The 22,564-nt window shown below is 39.2% G+C and overlaps 1 protein-coding gene across 1 annotated transcript in view; it reads left to right on the forward strand.

The window, feature by feature from the left end:
* Nucleotides 1–22,564, forward strand: part of Tmeff2 (transmembrane protein with EGF like and two follistatin like domains 2) — a 262,558-nt gene that overhangs the window by 15,109 nt on the left and 224,885 nt on the right. The window contains exon 4 of the mRNA XM_028886531.2: nucleotides 954–980. Within this exon, the coding sequence (XP_028742364.1) occupies nucleotides 954–980 (27 nt within the window). The remainder of the gene's footprint in view (nucleotides 1–953; nucleotides 981–22,564) is intronic.

Raw genomic sequence — 22,564 nt, forward strand, 5'->3', positions numbered from 1 at the left:
AGAAATCCACAATGAAACTTATTTAGAATGAAAAGATATAAGCAGAGAGAGGAAGATGTCTACATTTAGGAACAGATAGAAACTCAATAGTCTTGACCCAGACCAGGGAATTGAGTATTTTTGGAATCTGTGTTCTCAGAAAAAGCCAACTTTAACTACTTGCAATGACTTGGAAGGAAGGGCAGGAAGAAGCCGAGTCAGAAACTCAACACAGGACTGTTTCCCTGCCAACTTCTCTGGCTGGCTGTTCCGTTGTAAGCACCAAGGCAAAGGGAAGTTTACGTCTACTCATTTAAAACACAGTGAATTAGCTACAGACAGACTCCTCAGCCAGTGTGGTATTGGTAAGCACCTCATCACAGAAAGTGCTCTCTTTAACTCTTTTTATCTTTGTTTATGAACAATTTGCAAGAATACAAGTCTTTGTTATGTGTTAATATGCCACAAATACTGTTTAATTTTGAAAATAAGGTTACAGAAGCACCTCATTTTCCCTTTCTTTATGTCAAAGTCTTTAAATCAAAGTTAAAACAGGGGGGGTTTCACACGGTCAAGTTTAGGACTTTCCCCAAAGCTATATAATACAGGTTTCACAAAGTTTAAGAATTAAAAACTATATCTTATTTATATATTATGTCAATAGAAATTAGGTTAAATTGAGAAACTATATATTAACAGATTAAATACTACTAATTTTCACACCAATGGTATTTTAGCTTTGAGATAGTAGACAAGCTGATGATGCAGTTCTGTGAGCCCTACACTTGGGAGCTGATGGCAGGAAGGCCTGGAGTTTGGGGCTTCCCCACAACAGAGCAAACTGTAAATCATCCTTGGTTACAAAAGACTCTTTCTCAAATGCAAAACAAGCACATCAAAACTACAAAACTCATTGATTAATGTATTTTTCAAGTGATTATGAACTGTTTGTGTTTTTTGTTTTTTCTTCCCAGATGCAGGATCAGGATCCGGAGATGGAGGTAGGAGCTTTTTTTTTTTTTTTTCTGTATTTGGATGTTTCAGTGGATTACTGTGAATGCCTAGTGATACTAGTTCCAAAGCAGACATCTAAGAGAAACCTAAATTTTGGTTTTAAGAGGGGAAAACCACATGAAAACTTGTTCTCCTAGTTTAGTTACTGTATATTCCGTGCCTATTTTTGGTCTGTTCATGAATCACACCCATCTCATTTCATCTCCTCCTTCATGTACTTGCTTGTGTGTGAGTTTAAAATGCATTCAAACAGTGCCAAAACTTTAAAATACGATTGTAGACATATTTAGCAAGACAGAGAAAATTCATGGAGAAAATGTTTAAATATTTGGTTTTTAAATATATAATGTTGCCCTCAATCATCATTAACACATAAAAGACTTACAATATCAGAACTTAAATTAAAGTGAAGAAATTTTAGTTCATAAAAAATAAAAAAATAAAAGCTAAGTTAAAGACAACAAAATTCTATCTTTTCTTTCCTGATGAAATTAATATAAAGTTAATTTTAATAAAGTGAGACGTAGTTTTGTTTGCTTTGCTTTGTTTGAGACAGAGTCCACTAAGTAGCTCTGGCAAACTTGGCACTCTCTGTGGAGACCAGTCCAGCCTTGAACTCACAGAGATCCACCTGCCTCTGCACCCTGAGCACTGGGATTAAAGGCATACATGGTGTAACCTATTTGGTTCAACCAGCTGAGATGTACGTTTTGATTACTTAATTTTATTTAAAGTACATAAGAGAGGAACAGAAACTCTACAAGTCCCACCTGATCTGCTTACAACCAAAGAAATACTTTATTTTTAGATTAAACTTACCTTGTAAATATCCTAGATGCTTTTCCAAATGAAATCCCCACTGCCACTTTTACATACACAAAACAACTAAAGAACAAAACCCAAGATGTAATTATAAGATTAATAAAATGAAAATGAATTTGAAATAGAAATGCTATCTCAATGATTTCTTAGGCTGTGTAAAATAAATGTTATAACTCTTAGCAAATATGGAATGTGGTGGAAACCAAATAAGAGAAAGCTTTGTGTTCAGGAAAGAAGTGATTCAATGCTGCACACTTGATCTAGTTTGTGAAACTTGAGTCTTGAAGAGATAAAATCTTAACAATTCAAATAAGCTACACCTGGAGAGCACAGAGTTGCACATTGACGCTCAGTATTATTCCAGAAAAGCTAAAACCTAAGCAGCAGTTATGACTCAAGTGCAGAGCATGTGTGACGTCACACGGCTGTAGACTGCCATTCATATTTCAATAGACTTGCTTTACTCCTAAGAAATCAGTTGCTCCTCCTGCCTATGTGATGAATATGGTACTCTCCAGAAAGCTTCCTGTGAAAGGGAGAGCTTGAGAAACAAATTAAAACTTCATATAAAAGACAGGAAAGAGCCGGGCGGTGGTGGCGCACGCCTTTAATCCCAGCACTCGGGAGGCAGAGCCAGGCGGATCTCTGTGAGTTCGAGGCCAGCCTGGGCTACCAAGTGAGTTCCAGGAAAGGCGCAAAGCTACACAGAGAAACCCTGTCTCGAAAAACCAAAAAAAAAAAAAAAAAAAAGACAGGAAAGGCCGGTGACTTCAGCAGAAGTTTTGCCATTTAACTATTACGAAGGCAGTCCAGTTTTAAAATCTTGCTTCGGTAGGAAGTTGTTTCTACTCGGAGTTCTGTACAGTTCTGCAGACTGCTCTGGCCATTACTCTGCTGAAACTGAGCTGTTCCACTGTTCACCCAACAAGTCTCGTTCCTTTGCTACCATGTTTATAAAGAAAACAAAAATGGTCCACAGAACACAGAATGTCTGCACGGTTTTCACCACATACTTTCCCCGCCCAACAAACATCTTGTCTTGTTTTTAATAATAACCTGTGCTGTCTGTACCAGTACCGCTTCCTAGTTTTCATTCAGTGATTTTAGCACAAGATAATGGAAGCCAAGCCAAGCCCATCCTTCCTCGTTACCGTTAGATTGAACCATTTTGTTCCTTGTGCTCCCTACCATCTGAATAAGGTTGTTTGCTTTTTAAGGAAATCATTTTCCTCCTACTAGTATGCCATTGGTTGCATAGTTCATAAGCAGAGGGATACACCATTGGGAAACACCTTTCTTTCTCCAATTTGTTTCTCTCCTCTCTCAACCCATCTCTCCTTTTCTTCTTAACTATTCCCTTCAATTATAGCTTCCTTATAATAATAATTATAATAATAATAATAATAATAATACAAATTTTAAAGCTTATAAAAACACTCCTGTTATTATTGTTGCTGAGAGAGAATCTCACTTTGTAAGCAGTTAGTCTGGCCAGGCTGGTCTTAAGCTCAGAACATTTCTCCTGTTTCTGCCTCCCAAATTTTAGGTCTACAGACAGGAGCGACCATAACTGACCAAATGGCTTTGTAAGATATATTTACTCGTAGGAAATGGGACATATAACCTTTTGAACCAGTGGTTCTCAACTTTTCTAATGCTGCAACCCTTTAATGTAGTTCCTCATGTTATGGTGACCCCCAACCATAAAATTATTTTCATTGCTACTTCATAACTGTAATTTTGTAAAGGTAGGGGTTGAGACCTACATCTTTGAATTCTGAGATACAATCTTTCAAATAATAAATGTTCTGAAAATTTAGCAATAAGAATAAAAGTTTTAAATTAGAGACAAAGCTGGAATGCTGGCTGGATTGCTTTCCCTAGCTTGTGTGTTATGGTATTCTATGGCACTAACAGTTTTGAATTTTATTTAAATTGTTTGTTCTAAGATGTCAAATAGCTTGGTAATTACAACGACAAAGATAAACTCAAGTGCAGATCACCTAGCCCTTGAGTTGTCAAAACTGGGTTTGGAGCTAACATTCTTAGCATGAACTATCTTTGTACTAAGAGGTCCTGTAAAGATCCTATGAAGAAGCTTTCAGTGGACCCAGGATCATCCTTTGAATGAACTACAAGTGGTTGAACATGCTGTGACTGTTCTAATGTGAATATATAGGAACTGGGTCAGCTTTACAAGGGTGTCGGAAGCTTGGTGGTTGTGTTTGTAACGCCTCATTTGACAGAAAGTTCATATGATTCTCAAGTGTTGAGATGACTGGTAAAGTAAGCAGATCGCCTGCAAACGTTTGCCAGCGGTAACTGCCATCAATGAAATGGTTAACCCCCAAGGCTAAATTCATTTTTTTAAAAAAATGTGTCACATCTACCTGTTTTAGATTGGCCTGTGTTTTTAAATGGAAGAATATCATATTAGTAAAGAAAATTAGACTTGATGATTTTAAGAATAATTTAAGCTTTACTCATTTTCACGGGGCATAACTGTGCAAATTTACTATGACTGAGAAAAACTTTTATCCTGAGTAAAAATGGATATAAAGGTTTTATAAAATTAACCTTGCTTGGACACACTTTATAGAAAGTTTTGACGATTTTACTGTTCAGATCAAGCTTTTGAAATTGTTCAGTTTGTTCTGAAAATGTGTTTATAGTGTCTCTCCAACATGGTCTTCAATTTATGTTCATCTGTAAATGGGTTTGCCGTGGAGAAAAGAATAATTACCCCATACAGTGATGGATGGTATACCATTTCAGGGTCTGTGTCCTTACTTTCTGGTGTTCAAGAAACCTTATAAAAATAACTTTACATTGTTAGTTTTGAAGATAGGAGTTATGGAGTTCTATGACTGATCAAAAAAAATATTTGAAAAATCATCAACATCAACATTCCTTCTGAATTGACTTGCACTAGAAAAACATTCATGATAAACTATAACTCACTGTTTTGTGTGCTAGAAGATAATTCGTGAGCCACACTCCTAAGAACTTGAGAAAGTGACAGAATACGATTAGCAATTCAAGTGCTTTTATGTATGTATATGGAGACTTAGTGTCGTAAATAAGAAAGTGGTGTGTGTAGGAGGAATAATCACCTCCTATCTACCCACAGACTTCCTTAGGCAACAAATACTGAGGAAGAAAAGTATTAAAGCAGCCTCTGCTCAAGATCTAAGGCTGCGTGGGTGCTGGAAGGATCCTTTAGCCTCTGCTTTTCTGCATCCTCAAGCTATATTATAAGGACAAGGTTTTGAATATTTTCCGCTATTCCCTTCTAAAGTGCTTTTGGATTGCTTCTGTTCTCATCAAATATGTAAAGATAAAAGGTCCATCCATAAATGAAACCCATATCATTTTCTTGTTGTTGTTCTTTGTTTTGTTTTTGTTTTTGTTTTTGTTTTTTGAGACAGGGTTTCTGGTGTAGCCCTGGCTATCCTGGAACTTGTAGACCAAGCTGTCTTGGAACTCACAGAGATCTGCCATGCACCTGCCTCTGCTTCCTAAGTGCTAGGTTTAAAGGTGTACACCACCACTTCTGGGCTGAAACCCATAGCTTAACACTTAAAATATTTACAAATGTGCTGTCCTGTTGTAAATGAGGCAGAATCCACAATCAACGTTTAATGACATCTTCTGAAAGGTCTACAGTATTTTCAGAATTAAATATGTATCTGAGATACATGCTATAGATACAATGGTATATTGTTATTTCATGAGAACAAGTAAGCACTTAGCAAATATACACACTCTTGAGTTCCACATCTCTAGGACAATCTCATTGTTCTGTTTCTTCAGAAGAAGTTTCCTTATATTCAAGCTGGCTTCAAACTTATGATCCTCCTGCCTCTGCCTCATTTTCTGATATTACAGACACAAATTACAATAGCCTGCATCCAAGAGAACTTTTAAATAGATTAATATTAGAAATGCACAATAGCAAGTTGACTTTATATCTGGTATTTGTGTAATTCATATGAATTTCATGGTAATTAATATTATGATAACTTTAAAGCAGAAAGCCAATTAATATTTGTTTTTACTGAGTGAAAAACTCCCCTTTCCAGTTACCTTTAGATAATATTCCTCAAGATTTCAATAATTAAAATATTTACTTCATATACAATTTGGCACAAACAAGAGAGGATTACATTGCAAGAAAAATATAAATCTCAGCTACTAGTGCTGACCAAGTGGGTTGATAAAAACTGATGTACTACTATAAGAAGTTTAGGGACTTGAAAGTTATTTTAAAGCACTTTGTCTTCCTCGTGTGAATTGGTTGATTTGAAGTCTGGTATTACTTAGGTACTGTGGTAAGATTTCTGGCATCTATGATGCCAGTCATGACCGTTTTATTATGCTCAGGGAGATTTCATATTAATTCTCCTCTCTGCACACAATGGGAGAAGTTATGATGCTGATTATAAAAGGGAATAATCCCCTGCAGAAGTAAAGTGTTAAATACACTGGAGATAAAAGAAATGAATATTCATTTCATAAAATGCTTTTATGTAAGAGTTAAGTAATTTTCCCTTCCATGGTGCTGCACCCCTCCCTGGCCTCCACAGCATTCTTGTGCCTTCTTCGGTTACTGCCACAGTCGAGTCTGGCACACACAATCTCCTTCACCGTGACTTTTCCCCCCTTGGGTTCACACTGCAGCCGAAGTCTGACAGACAATAGTGGTAAGCAGCTCCAGCCAGAAGAGTGATTCAATAAAGAATTCCAGCAATTGCGCAAGGTTTGAGGTCTCCCCAGGCAATCCAGTCCTGTCTTTCATCTTCCACACCCAAGTGCCGCTCTTCTGCCTAGAAATGGGCATGTAGCCATCTAAACCCCAATTAGAATCTTGACTTGTGTGGCTCAGGATCCATCTTTCTTTCTCTTTACCCGCCCCTCCCCCCCAAAAAAAAAACTAACAATACGGAGATAGAATAAGGAAATAGAAGCAGAATGAATGAGGAAGGTGTAATGGATGGCAACACTGGGAAAATCTAGGAAGAAGACAGAAAGACAAACAATGAGGATGGCGGAAAGACAAATGGAGGAGAGAGAAGCCTTGGCTATGCAGATGGCTGCAGAGTAGTTTGTTTTCATGTACAAATACCATTTTACAAATCAAGATTATTTTTCTTAAAATAGAGCAGTGATGGTTTCTGAAGGTCCATATTGCCTGGGAAAGCGGAGTGAATGCTGCAGACTTTTCCAGGTGATCCAGTTGGGTTTCTAAAAACAACAGCGAAAGGAAGTTAATCATCCCATGCAGTATGGTAGAAGTGGTTTTGAATTCAGTATCCAGAGGTCTTCAGTCTAGATTCTTAATTGGCTTGAATGATATCTATTAAGATTTTTTTTTCTGTACTTTCAGTCTCCTTGGAGAGTCATTCATCTTAGTGTTTAAACAGGCTCCTCCCACTTAGGGGAGGATGAACACAATAATCTGAAGCAAAGAACTTTGCACTCTATGAAATTAGAGATGGAGATACAGGAATTCCTGCCACCTTTTGTTCCAACTCCTGTTTTCTCTGAGAACACGATTGCTATAAAGAGTTCAATTAGAATAACTTGAATTGTTTAATTAGTAGTTTTAAGTCTATGACTTGAAAAGGTTGATGCTGGGCTGGGCGTGATGGTCCACACGAGTAATCCCAGCACTCTGAAAAGCTGAGGCAGGAGGATCAACAGAACTACACAGCAGGTTCTAGGTTGGCTTGGTCTATGTAGCAAGACTCTCTTTCAAAACACAAAACAACTGTAATAACAATAGTATTGATTCCATGAAAACAACTGTGACTCCAGTACAGTTTTCTCTATTTAGCAAGACAGTCAGCTCGACACATAGAAGGAACAGAAACCACAGGACTGAAGCATAGGTTGGATGAGAAACACCCAGGGAAACTATGATTATACAAGATATGGAAGAAAAAAAGCATAAAGATCTCAAAAATAATTGTTCTTATGTTGAAGTGGCGGGGTATTGCCTCTACTAAAGATCAAATGAAAAGGTGGAAGGGATATCAATATGGGCTAGTCAATATATTTACAAGAAAATATTCCCCATCAGGGCTGTAAGCATTGCCATTTTTAAAAGAGACTATGAGGCTTTTGGAAATGCAGTGTTTTAATGTAAGTAGGAAGTAGTACTCCAGTTCTTACCAATGTCCAAGTATGAGTTAACTAAATCTATAAGCATACTTAAATAATTAGTTGTATATGTTTTATGGTTTGAAAATATCACCATTATAACATTAATTTTTTTAAACACAACAAGAATGTGTGGATGCATATAAAAAGGATGGCCATCCTAACCATACCCCAGATACAGTAACTATGGTAACTAACCCAGTCCTTAAACTTCAAGAAGGCAGGCAACTATAGACTTCAGCATTAGTCTACCTTTCGGAGCAGTCTTGCAATAGCTATACCAGACCTCATTTTCTATGTTTACATAAATTATAAGTTTTACAAAAACTCTTAGGAAAATTGATTATCTTATCTTTTCTCCTCTTCCATGATCACTTTTCCCTCTTAAACCACATGTTCTTTTCAATCAGAACACAAAACATGTGGGTTTATGTTGCTGTCTTACCGTTGTATTCTCACTTCAAGGCATAAGATTGGTATCTGTTTTCTTCTATTACTTTCCCCTTTATTCTCCATGTCATCCTTCTTCTAAAATTTTTCTCTCTGTGGTATTTGGTAACCTTTACATTTTTGATGACATACGTATTTTGAAGATGAGAATAACATGGCAAAGCAGCAGTTCACAGCACAACTTCAGGACCACAAGGCTATGTAGACTGGACCATGAAGTTTAGTGAATGGTGCCTTAGAATAACCACATTTATAAGAGGAAGGATGGGGAGAGAAAGGCTTTGGATTGGTACAGTAGATAAAAGCCAGAGCACAGCCCAGCCGGAGTTCCCAAAATGGAAGAACCCTGCAAATTGTCCTCAGCAGGGATGATGCGATCAGGCCTTGATGTTCCATATATCCCACACGGGACTCACAAAAGGTAGAGTAAGTTAAGCCAGTTGGTTTTCTTTGAGAACATATCTAGCAGAAGGAAGGACTCAAATGTGAGCTCTCCAAGTATACCACTCCCAGGGGTGAGGAGGGAAAGGCATGGACATTGTACCAAAATATCCATTATTAATTTGATGGAGAGCAAATAAAAAAAATTATCCTTTTAGAACTTATTTAATGTGAAGAAACAAAAAATAGTAAGGAAGGATATAAGGAATAATACAGCAGCTCATGAAGGCTATGTGGAAGGGGGGACATTGGTGACAGACATGAGGGCATTGCCAGTGTGGGGGATAATTAAGAAGGCCTGAGGTGACAGAAGAGACTGGAGGAGCAAAGCTTGTTGATGAGCAAGGGAAGGACATACATGAACACGCAATGCCTAGAATATCCTAAAATCACGGCTGTTGATAGGCTAGTGTGACGAGGTATTTGGTTAAGGGTGAGGGAGGTTGTTTAATGATGCAAAGATATGTCACATGTCTATGTTGCATTTGTTTAACTCTGAAGCTGTGTTACCCTGTGCCTGTCTAAAACCCTGATTTGTCTACTTAAGAGCTGAACGGCCAATAGCAAGGCAGAAGAAAAGACAGGTGGGGCTGGCAGGCTGAGAGAATAAATAGAAGGAGAAATCTGGGAGGAGGAGAAGAAAGAGCAAGAGAACAAGGAGAGGAGGATGCTAGGGGCCAGCCACCCAGTCAGCCATCCACACAGACAACCATGGAATAAGAGTGAAAATAAGGTTACAGAAAAGGAAAAAGCCCAGAGGCAAAAGGTAGACAGATAATTTAAGAAAATCTGGCTAGAAACAAGCCAAGCTAAGGCCAGGCATTCATAAGAAATAATATCTCTGTGTGTGATTTATTTGGGAGCTGGGTGGTGGGCCCTTAAATGGAGCCAAGAGAGCGAAGAACTAAAACAACCAACAACATTTTGGCACCCCACTTTGGGTGCCAAAATGTTGTTTTTCATTAAATACAGTGGCTGCCTCTTAAGCAACTGCTGTGCTAATCAGCAGCTGCATCTCTGCTGCTTCCCAGTGGTGTGGCCACAAGGGCCACAGCCAGTGGGAATTCTGTTCCCTCAGGCACCAGCTCTCTCAAGGCCACTAAGGGAAACTTTATCTAGATCTCTACCCCTCTACAGAACTCAGGATTCAAAGGTTAATGTAGTTAACCTTCTCTTCTTGTTCACGTCTCCTAAAAGACCAACACACTTCTGCTCCTCCCCCACTTAAGAACCCTAGCTAGGCATGGTTCCTCCCTACCCACTCCTGCCAGCTATTTGCTGATTCAGCCTCCTGACCACTGGTTAATTTTATTTAATGAAGCAAATATAACACATCTTTGCATCATTAAACAAATATTTCACAGCATAAACAAATGTAACACATCTTAAAATAATATTGTACAATAGGAGTTGGAGCAATGACCTCACATATGGTCCAAAAGAAGTTCATCTCTACATGAGTTGAGGGTCTAGAAAGGGCTGATGACTGAAAAGGGCAATTAGATCCATTCTCCAGGCATTAATCCTCTGTGCTGAAGTTGGGGAAGAGGCAGGGAGATGTGTGCAAGTAAATGATAAATATAAGGTCTGCAGAGATCGCTCAGCAGTTAAGGGTGCTGCTTGATGTTCTTGAAAAGGTCCCAGAAGCCTGGTTACCCCTGCCATGTTGCTCACAGCTATCTAACTCCACCACTGTTGTCTGGCCTATGTGGACATCTGCACACATGCACACACACATACACATACACACACATGCACACACACACATACACACACATACATACATACATACACATACACACACACACTCTCACACGCATGCACGCACACATGCACACATGCACATACACACACACATACGCACACACACATATGCACACACACACATGCACACACACACATACACATACACACACATGCACATACACACATACATACATACATACACATACACACACACATGCACATACACACACATACACACACACATACACACACACACACACACACACATGAATAAACAATAAGATAAATCTTATTTACAAAAAAGGTAAAGTTACTGCTGTCTGGTTGTAGTTGACTTTGAAGAGGCTGTGATGTATTCTGTGTCTGTCCTAGACACACCCATCTGCTACTCTGATGTATATTGTCTTTAGTGACTAAAATCCTAGATTTTGATGTCATCAAATATAATGTTCTTTTTATTGGAGGTTTAATTTAAGATGCAGTTTTTCAGATTTGATAGTTTTAAGCAAGCAGAAAATTCTCTTATTTCCAGACGATATTTATGGCAAAGGAATGTCCCTGCATGCTGCAATGCATGCCCAATTGCATTGACTTGGTTTCAAATTTGGATTTGAAAATGTAGCTTTTTTTTTCAGTGTACTACATGTACATACATATTGTACCATATGATTTCCAATGTGTACTTACCACAGAACAATTTCATTTTCTCTGGCAAATTACACACTTGTTAGAGCTGAGGGAGTCTAAAAGAAATCTAGAATTAAACAGAAAACAATATATTTAAATGATGTTAGCATCCTGTTTCAACAAGTGAAGCCTAAAGAATTATTCCAGTGCTCTTCAGTTAGACTGATTCTGAAAACAAAGAAATAAAAACCCAAAATTTGTCATTGTGGATGTGCTGCTGGTCTCTCTCAGAGAAGAATAAAAGAATAATTAGCTGCATATTCATATAATGTTGGCTCTATGCTCTGAGGAGGTGTTCTGTAGATCAACTGGGTCCATAAATAATATCACTTATAATGTAAATTTTTCTCTCATTTTCCAGTCGTATTTTTACTCTTGTATTTTAGGGCATGACTAATTGGGATGCTGTTTTATTATTTTCTTATTTTGGTGAAGGTGGCAGACAAAATCTCTTATAGGCACCATCAGTTAGAAGGGTCAATCATTTCTATATCTGCACAAGATGGTGCTCTGTAGGCTTAATTGGTCCTGGCTCTGCTGAGAAATTTTACATAGCCATGTGAGCAGTGAGATAGAGTGAGTATCCTTTCAGACGGTAACTGCCCTTTCCAAGGACTGTGACACACAAAGCAAAAATAAGTCCTTTAGCAAGTAGGATTTCTGACATATTGATTTAAATGCTATTGGCAGCAACTTAATGAAGGACACATTTGATTGTAAAGTGCTATCAGTTCTGACTACTCACAATGTAGTATGTGGTCGAATCCTCAAGAGCTGGAGAGTTTCACAATATTCAGGATTTTGTTCAGTTACTCAAAAGACAACCATCACCACAGTTTGAGTGTGGTTATCTTTGAAAGTAGGTGTTATTTTTAAATATAATTAAACAGAAACACAGCTGGCAGTTAAAGAAGGAGTCACTAGCAGAGTTATTTTACTGCATCTTAAATAAGGGGATGACATTAAATACATATATCCTGGAAGCTCATCTTCACACTCCTTTGAAGACTAGGCTGCCCAGCCACATCCAGGCATCAATTCCAGACCCCCCCCCCCGACCTTTCACTAAGAGAGTTCCTTATGCCAGGATCTGGTTCAAAATAGGATGCGGCAGAGGTAGACAACAAGTTCAGTGTTATATATTAGCACACTGTGGATTTTCTATTGAGAGTTCTCAGGTCTGTGTCTCCAGACCCTCCACCCATCTCCTGTCATAACCCTCAGCAGGCGTCTCTTGTCTGCAACACTTGGAAAGAGCTTCTTCACTGGAATGTCTGCTCCCAGACACCTTATCCTAAAACATTTCTTCTAGCACACTCAGAATATGCATAGGAAATACTCACCTGAGTATACTATTCTCTCAGAAGTGGCTGTCCATCTTCTTTTGATTAAAACGCAGTCATCCTCTCAGGTTATACAAAGACCTCAACATCTGTCCAGTGTCTGCCTCTCCAACCTCATACACTCATGTTTTTCGCCTTAGACTTGGCTCATCAGTGTTCTTTTTCACTGATGGGGAAACAGCATCATTCGATTTCATTCTATGTCTCATTGTTGTTCCTTCCTCTTCTACAAATGCTTCTCAAGTATTTGGCTAAATATCGTTTATATTCCAAAATAAATTGTGGATTATGGTGACATCTGGGGTCTCCATGGACTCTTATCAAAGGATAGGTAACTTACCAAACTTGCAGTGGCCTCTTTGAGAGGTTTCTTTGACCTTGGAGAACAAAGGCCAAAATATGGGAAGTATATATATATACTCCGAAGTGCTGGGATTAAAGGCATGCACCATCACCACCCAGCTTCTAAATTCTTTTTTTTTTAAAGGAGCTAAACATGAAGGGCCTTTTATACTAAAAGATCTATGTATTTATTTTAACTTCATAGATTGAAAAACAACAAAAACATTATTGTACTTTTTCCTCCAAAACTCTTTATTGTCCTTCATAAATATCTTTCATATGAGCACAGTATTGCAGTATATATATATATATAGTATGTGCGTATAAATATATATTTATTTATTATATAAATATATATACACATATATTACAGTGTGTTTGTGTGCATGTATATGTGTGTGTGCGTGTGCATGTGCGTGTGTGTGTGTGTGTGTGTGTGTGTGTGTGTGTGTGTGTGTGTATGCCACAGTGTACCTGTGGAGGTTCAGGGAAACCCTGCAGGAGATGGTTCCTTCTTGTCATGAGGAGTTGAGAGGGAAGTCAGGTCATCATGTTGGTGGCAGAATCTTTGACCACTGAATCATCTTGCTCAGTGCTTAGCTGTTCTTTGTATTTCATTTATCTATTTTAGTTCAGGCCCCTAAGCTTTTTTTCTGTTTTCTTTTCTTCTTCTTTATCATCACCATCATCATCATCATCATCATCATCATCATCATCATCATTTTGGCTTTTAGAGACAGGGTTTTTCTGTGAGCCCTGGCTAGCATGGAACTCACTCTGTAGACCAGGCTGGCCTTGTACTCACAGTGATCCACCTACCTCTGCCTCCGAAGTGCTGGGATTAAAGGCATGCACCATCACCACCCAGCTTCTAAATTCTTTTTTTTTTAAAGGAGCTAAACATGAAGGGCCTTTTATACTAAAAGATCTATGTATTTATTTTAACTTCATAGATTGAAAAACAACAAAAACATTATTGTACTTTTTCCTCCAAAACTCTTTATTGTCCTTCATAAATATCTTTCATATGAGCACAGTATTGCAGCCATGCTCCAGTTTCAGTTACGGTGTAGAAAGACAGCAGAGAAGAACCTGAGGAATTAGGCATGATCACAGTACAAATTAAACCAGCCTCAGAAATAAGCACCAGTTTCCATACACAGGATCTAAGGAATGTCAAGGAAACCCCATAGGAACTTTGCAAAAGCAGGATGTATCTCCTTTACAATTTATTTATTTATGTTCCATAAAGTATATGTTTACTGGTTTTCTTTTAAATCAGCACATCAAGAAATAGGTTTCACAGTAGTATCTTCATACCATGTTTGTGTTGATTCTCCATTTCCTTCCTTTATCTTTGAAGATCACAGGATCTGATACCATGACCTGGACATGTTCACTTACAATCAACCTCATTTTCCTACAAGTGGTGTGTGGAGGAAAAATAATAGAAGTTATTCTATGACTCTAGTTAGTTAGTTTAGAGGTAATTGAGATGATTTTACCCTATGTGAATACTTTATTCTGTAGCCAAATTACTTATTAAAATACCAAATGGCTTGGACAGAAAAATAGCATCCCTTGGAAATCCACTTGATGCTTTCATTTACTTTGGCATTGAATCGGTGGTGAGTGGAGCTGTTTTCTGGGTTTCCAAAGAACTACAGTGATTACCTTTCATGAATGTGCTTTGGCAACCCAATAATACTACTTGGGATATGAGGCATTGGATGTTACTTATATCCAGTCTCTTTCCAGAGAAAGTGCAGCACTCTGTGAGATTCTGCTTGAAGTTATGAAATAGGCAAAGACATAGACAGAGGGAGACCAGAGCCCCTGCATGACGCCAGTGAGATTCTAGTACAAATTGTTGTAGAGGAAGCCTTGTCGTCATCATCATCATCATCATCATCATCATCATCATCAACCTGGAAGTAAAGCCTCTGTCAGCAGAGCCCGAGAGAACAGGACCGGCCCGGAGTCGGTGTTTGATGGATGTAAGGACAGTGACTGTGCCGGCAGAGCCGAGGTCAGGCAGAATGGCTACGATTAATCCCTGTGTGTGTAAATATAGAGGGTCACTGTTCTACACCCCACATACTGCTAACTAAGGCTCTCAATGCAGATGGACAGGCGTACAGAGCAGACATCCCTCCTCCATCCTCAGTCATTCTGCTGCTTTGTACACTAACTTCAAGTCAAAGCGCATTCCCCACCCTCCGGCTTTTCTCCCTCTCCCTCCACCTCGTAAACAAGTGGAGCAAAGGTTGGAAACCTGTGCTCAGGTATAAAAGATACCTGTGAAGGATGAAAAAGGCAAGTTTGGGGGAAGAATTACAACAGAGGTCTTTTCAACACAAAATGCCACAAGGAGAAAACAGTGCGCTCAATATTTTAAAGAAGAGTTCCAGCTTCAAAAGTTTTAGGTTGTGTCAGAGTTGCCAACACTGTGTTGGTTTTATACATTTTAACTCCTGATGTTTCTTTCCATATTATCAACACAACACTTACTTACTAAATGCATGTCTCCATTTGATTGTTGCTCTGCTTGCAATACCTAAGTGTTAAGAGCAACAATGTGCTTTAAATATAAATGTGCATTCTAATTTTTCTGCTGTACACACACTTTGTCACTCATAACAGATAGTGTTTGATATTAGCCAGTATATATTTCACTAGGAAGCCTAGGCTTTATTATTACCAGGCAGAATGGTCAACATCAATGACCTAGTGTGTGGAGTGAGTCTAGCTAGACGACTTCCCCTAACCAGGCAATTTAAAGTGTTTTCTGAGGATCGTAAAAACCTCCGGGTGCTATTCAGCCAGAGGCTGTCCATGTAAGTGTGGGTGAAGAATGCCGATGTGACTCCTGAGAAGTCACACGGAGGTGGCTAACTGCTTGCAGTTTGCCTGGAATGTTTACACTTTTAGCACTGATAATCCTGCCACCTGGAGGAAACATGACTGATCATTTTAGGGCTGAGAAGTCTCCCAGAAAGGGTGGTACATTTGTGTAAACGCCCACCTCCTGTGTGTGTGTATGCGCGCGCATGCATGTGTGGATATATTAAGAAGATGTGAACATATTATTTTTAGCTTAAAAAAATCCCTACATTATTTTGATACCATTTTTTCCCCTTCCCTAACTCCTCTCAGATACTCTTTGCCTCCCCACCCACCTCCCGAGCTTCATGTTCTTTCTCTCTATGGCTAAAAAAATACCCAAAATCAAAAACAAACAAATAAAATTATTTATTTATTTATTTTTTTTAAAGATGATCAGGGAGTTTGTTGGCAAGATTTTTCTCCCTGACAACTAGGAATACCTCGATGAAAGAGAAACAAAGCAAAATGTTTTTCCCTGAGGTGTTTCCCTGGGACGCAGTACCAAGAAGGACTTGAGAAAGTTTGGAATTCTGAATGGGCTCTTTTGAATGTTTTAGACAGTAGTATATGAGGACAAAAAGAAAATGCAAATGTTGGAAGCTCTCATGTTTGACAATTCTCCTGAGTAACAAAGGTAGAAAATGCTGCTTAGTCCAAGAACCATTGGGAAGAGGAACAGCACTGGACTAAATTCACAATGGTCTCTGCTTCTTATGTGTATGTGGGTATGTTTTTCTTTCTCCTAACCAGTTTTCCAATAGACTTCTTTTTTAATTGAAAATTAATTTTTTTCATACTGTATTTCTCATCATGGTCTCTCCTTCCCCAACTGCTCCAAGATCCTCTCCACCTCCCCACCTATTCAACTCCATACCTTCTCTCTCTCTCTCTCTCTCTCTCTCTCTCTCTCTCTCTCTCTCTCTCTCTCTCTCTCTCAAACAAAGAGGCAAACAAAAAGCAAAGAAATCAGAATACAAGAGAAAAAGAACACAGTGAAAACAGAGGAAATACACACACAAGCAAAACCCATAAAAACATGAAATTTCAAACCATAATGCACAGGCAAAAGACTAGTATGGCGGGGGGTGGGGGGACCCCAAAACAAAAACAACAAGCAAACAAACTCAAACAAGGTGACATGAGGCAAAAACTTTACAATAATACCATTGAACTGATTTTGCATTCATTGGCCATCTACTGCTGGGCATGGACCTACCCTTAAACATGGCTGGGATACCCAGGGAGACTCCATCGAAGGAAACGAATTTTTCCTTTGCAAGCAAGTATCGGTTGGAAATAGCTTCTTGGTAGGAGATGAGAGCTCTTGTCCACTTGCCCTTCTGAGCACTGAGACCCTGCCTGGCTTGAACCTGTGCATTCTGTCTCTGTGGGTTCGTATATCTAAGCCTGGCATGATAGCACAGGCCTGAAACCCCAGCATTCTGGAAAACGAGACCTGAGGACATCACTTCTGAGAGCAGTGAATAAACAATACATAAAAGGCATGAGTGAGCAATGGCACCACTTTGGAAGACAGCACTCCCACTCGTTTGCTTTCTGGTTGCCGTGTTCTGAGTAGAGCCCTCCCTGCCACACGGGGTTGCCGAGCATGTGGAGACATGAACGACCAACTCTGTCTCCTTGGAGCACCACTTAATCCTCAGACTAGAGGCATTTTAAGTCACGAGCTTGAAATTTGATTTCTACACAAATATTTTTACAGCGAAAATAATTCTTTCTCCAGAACTTTCACAAATATTTACTGGTCTTTGTTCAGATTTGTAGGGCAGTTCTCCTCTGATGGTTCTGTAGAAATAAATTCTGAAAAGTGGGGGGAGAGTAATATGAGCAGGTAGGAAGCATAGGGTGGGTAACAAACATTTTGCATTTTTGCAAAAAATTCTTATTCAGAACCTATTTGTATGCAACCTATTTGTAAATTTTATTTTTAACTTTGTAGCCAACGATAAACAAACACCCTGACTAAACACACTAAAAACATTCCCCACTGCATCATGAAAAAGAGGCCAGTGTCTTCTCTATCAAAGCAGTTACAATGAGACCCTGAGCACTGTGAACCAAAGGACCTAACAACAGAACTTATGCAAGAGCCTCTGTTATACTACACAGTGTTCAAAATGTATTTGTTTATAACAGAACTTGCTTCTATCTATCTATCTATCTATCTATCTATCTATCTATCTATCTATCTATATCTACTTATCTCTGTATCTATCTATCATCTGCCTGCCTGCCTATCATGTGTGTGCATGTGTGTGCACAGTCTTAGCATATGGAATATGTTGATAATGATGACAGAATGTCTTTTGACAAAACTTCTAATTTATGTCCCCCTAGGACAATACCATATAAATACATTGGTTGCTTAATACTTCCTGAAGTTATTGTGATGGTAAAAAAAAATAAATGGAAAAGTGCTTGAAATAATATTTAGGCACATTGCCTTCAAATTGGGCAAATGAAAACACTGATAAAACATTGAATGGTCTGATTGTTTATAGTCATGTATTAAGTGGCTGACATAATTTCCAGGAACACGCATCATCTCCATTTTCAATTGTGAAAAGAAGAGCAAATATTGTTTGTGCAACATCATCGTGTATGCTTAGGGACCAAGCCAGCAAATATACCAGCCTCCGTGGACTCAAAAGTTTCCCTTTCCTTCATTGTTTCGTGTGTAAATTGTCATGCTTAACATTGGGGACTTAAAATAGAATGCTATAATCTTTCATAGTAAGCTTTATTAATGTGATCGCAAGTAAGTTGTTACTGTTAAACGTAAGATTTTTAATAAATCAGCAAATGTGTATGAAATACTTGGGTACAAGTTATGGGAGCACGTGTACATGCACACACACACACACACATACACAAACTCTTTTCATTCTGAATGTCCAATATGGTAGTGTGATTGATTGTATACAACTTACTAGTTGGTTATTCTTTGTGCTTTCTTTGTATTGGTGACGTTGTCTGTGTCATACTTTTTGCCACCCAAGTTTAAGAGACAAAAAAAAAAAAAATGAGTAGGAATACTTCGGAAAGTGATAATTGCTTTTCAGAAAGTACAGCAGGTGCTAGAAGGCAAAGCCTCTGTTGTGCAAAAAGAATGAAATATCAGCTCTATTATGAGAAGGAGACAAGGCCTATAAAGGTATAGAGACAGGATGCTCCGGACAAAAGCCAAGTCTAGTCCCTATGTGTAAGTCATGTAGCTTGAAGCCCCGCCTCCTGGAGTCTTGGGCCTTTGAGAACTTAGTTCCTTGTTGGTGGTGCTGACTGGGGAGGCTGAAGAGGTGTGTCCTTGTTGGAGGAGGTGTGTCACTGGAAGAGGACTTTCAGAGTTTAAGGACCAGTGTCTGTTGGGTCTGCATTCTCTTCTACTTGCTTGTCATCAAGATGCAAGCTCTTGGTTACAAACTCCGGCTACCATGCAGCTGCTGTTATCAGGGAGTCTTCTGGAAATGGAAGACCAAATAAACTCCCCTCTGAACATTGCCTTGGTCATAGTGCATTATCATGGTCATAGGAAAGTCACTAAGACACTACCCAAGATCCTAGTGAAATACACCTGAGTTCAGCACCTGCACAGCAACTGAGCAAAAAATATCCAGCTGAGTGGAGAAGGGCTGAGAACTTTGAGCTTTGGTTGACTGGGATCATGGGAAAAGTTTGAAGGAAGGGCAGTCTCTTCTATATGTTTAAAGGGTTGTTCCAGCCTCCATGTGGAGAATGAATTGCATTTGGGGCAATATTAGAAACAAGACAGCCAGGCAGAGATGATCTCAGTGGAACAGGGCAGGGTGACCCTGGCCAAGCAGAGCATTGGCAAATGGGCGGGAGAGGGGGTAACAGAGAAATTACTTTCTACTCACTCATTTGGCAGCGTGGGTGTGAACAAGTGCTACTTGCTGAAGTAATGAAGTATATGGATGCTTGGGAGGTAGAAGCAGAAGGATCAGGTGCAAATCATCATCTATGACTGAGTAATGAGTTCAGGCCATCCTGGATATGGATATATGAGGCCTTGTCTCAAAAAAGGAAAAGGAAAGAAAGCAAGGAAGGGAGGGAGGGAGGGAGGGAGGAATTAAGGTTATTTGGAAAAGTGTAGGGAGAAAGATAATAATCTCATCTCATTTTGCACACCCCAGGTCCTCCACACACGTTCAACACAAACCAACATGCAGGATTAGTTTTAAAACACAAACATGCCTCATAAAGAGCATCATTTAAGAACCACAGCCGTGTGCTGAGCCCATTATATCCATTGAAGGCAATTTTCTCTGGCTTCAGAGGCAAAGAGATTCATGTGCTTGTGAGTTTGCAGTTGGTTGCTTTTCAATAAAGCCTGTGTATACTGATGTTTTTGTTTTTCATTTACTGCTTGAAATGTATACAATTTAAGTATTATCACCGGTATGGCAGCAAAAGGTAAAATACAGAAATAGAGAGCTCAGTAATTTGGCTTTTAAATGGCTTTATGTATTTATATTCTATGTAGGATATATAACAGATTGTGATAACAGAATCAGTTATAATCAAATTGCAGCCTTACAAATATAGCAGATACCATGAAACAACTCCCTTCTGCTGACTGAGAGTGGGAGTGCCATCTCTTCCACTGTATTTCCTCTGTGACAGCACATCGGCCTCCACACCTTTGTTACATTTCTCCTGTGCTGTTACTGTGAATGTCCTCACAGTAGCACTTTACCTATATTTATCATTGATTCTTGCACATTGGATTTTCTGCTCGGCAGACAACTAATTTGAGTGGCTTGAAATATAAAACGTATGGCTTTCACCTTCGGTGTCCCAGTTCACATAACAATATAGGAGTCATTTCCCAGTGCAGAAAAGCCCAAGGCCCTCAGACTTTGTTCAGCCTCCATGATGCTACATAATTTATTTTATTTCTCTAAAGCCCGCAGCGTTTCTCATGTGCTGTTAAAGGAGGAGACCCATTGTCTGTGTGTAAGCATCACTTCAATTAAGCTCTTCTGGTTGCTCTGTCTGAATGTGAATGCGAACGCGGTCGTCCTGAGAGTGACAGTTGTTTATTTTACTCTTGGTTGTCGCCTAATCTTGGGTGGGGGCTTACAGGTTGACTCAAATATTTATAAACATGTCTTTCGCTTTCTTTCATGGAGATTATTTTAAAGTGAAAAGATGTGTTTTTATGTTTTATTTGCATTGTTGTTTGGTTTTCACAAACTCCTTTGTTTTTATCTCTGGAATTCTAAACTGCCATTCTTTCTTATCCAGCCCTTCCCAGAAGCTAGACCCTTTGATTCCTAAGTGGGAATAGTGTTGTACCAGTAGGGGGAGCTCACACCATGCCTATTCCATGGGTTGGCTTGAACCTAAGTTTGTGGCTTTGTATACTTAAGGGTGGAGCCGTTTTCACTTTAAAGCCAACAGCTAGGAAGGTCTGGAGTAAAAGTTATTTCTTCTGGCTGAAAGATTAAAATGCCTTGGAGTTGTAAATCTCAAATGCATTAACAGTCTAAGTCTTCAGCTAAAGAACTGTCATGCTGTGGTTGAAGTTTTCAGAGAGCTGGAATGGGGAAGCTTGAAAATATCTGAAAAAGTTTCTTTCCTTGGATGTGCCATCAAGTGGCTTCCCTCCATGACCAGTGGCCACAGGACTCAGCCTGAGAGGCTTTTGTGCTGGTGTCTGCCGGTCACCGAGAACAGGGTGGGTGTTGACATGTGGCTGTGGACAGAAAGGGGAGATTAGTTTTCTCAGAAATGTCTTTGGGATCATTTGTTCTTGGGGCTATTCGCATGATTCATGAAATAATAATGGCACAAAATGGAGAGTGAAAGGCACCCCAATCCTGTCTAGCTCTGGATCACCCAAACCAGTAAGGACTCGGAGCCGAGGACTCTGCTGCAACCTTTTCTTCTTCTTCTTTTCTTCTTGTTATTTATGACTCTCCTTTGAGGTATTCGAGTTTTCTAACAAACTGCCCGGAATGTCAGAATCTCTAAGACGGTGAATGCCAAGCTCCTCTTCATCTTATGTTTTCTCTTTGTTCCTTTTGCCCACTTTTGAGCATCTGTCTAATGTCAAACATAAGGATGCCCAAGGCTCTGTTCTGCCCACTGCAAACTCACCATCTAGGGAACTCACCATTCAGTAGACTGGGAGAAAGACATTTCCAGAGTGTGTTTTCTTCATCAGAATAAAAGAACACAGTTGTCTTTAGACGGGCCCACGTACTTGACTTTCAAATCATCACTGAGTCAAGACAGCTGACTAATTGCTTACATTATGTCTAACAAATTTGAAAGTCTGAACTGGAAAGTGTGTGATGCCTGCCTCTGGATGGACATTAATTATGAAATCACTCGTGTCACAGAATTTTCATCTAAATTGCTGTGCCATTTCATAGGTTACATGTGATTGGAACCCTGGTGCGGAAGAGGAAGGGATAATGGGGAGAAGAATGTGAGGTGAAGTAGAAGAGGATGCGGAATGATGGTGAAGGGTTTTCAGGCCTTTACAGTTTCCTTGGGGTGAATGCCACAATTGTCTAGCAATTTCCTAGCAATAAAATAGCTGTCCTGTGGTTGATGAGCCTTTAGCATGACAGAGTGATGACCCTAGACTGGATTCTCAGATTTTAATAGCTTTGTGGTTCCCATAGGGCGAAGCTCTTTTCTCT

Source organism: Peromyscus leucopus, chromosome 13, assembly GCF_004664715.2.
Source record: "Peromyscus leucopus breed LL Stock chromosome 13, UCI_PerLeu_2.1, whole genome shotgun sequence".
Taxonomy (NCBI): Eukaryota; Metazoa; Chordata; class Mammalia; order Rodentia; family Cricetidae; genus Peromyscus; species Peromyscus leucopus.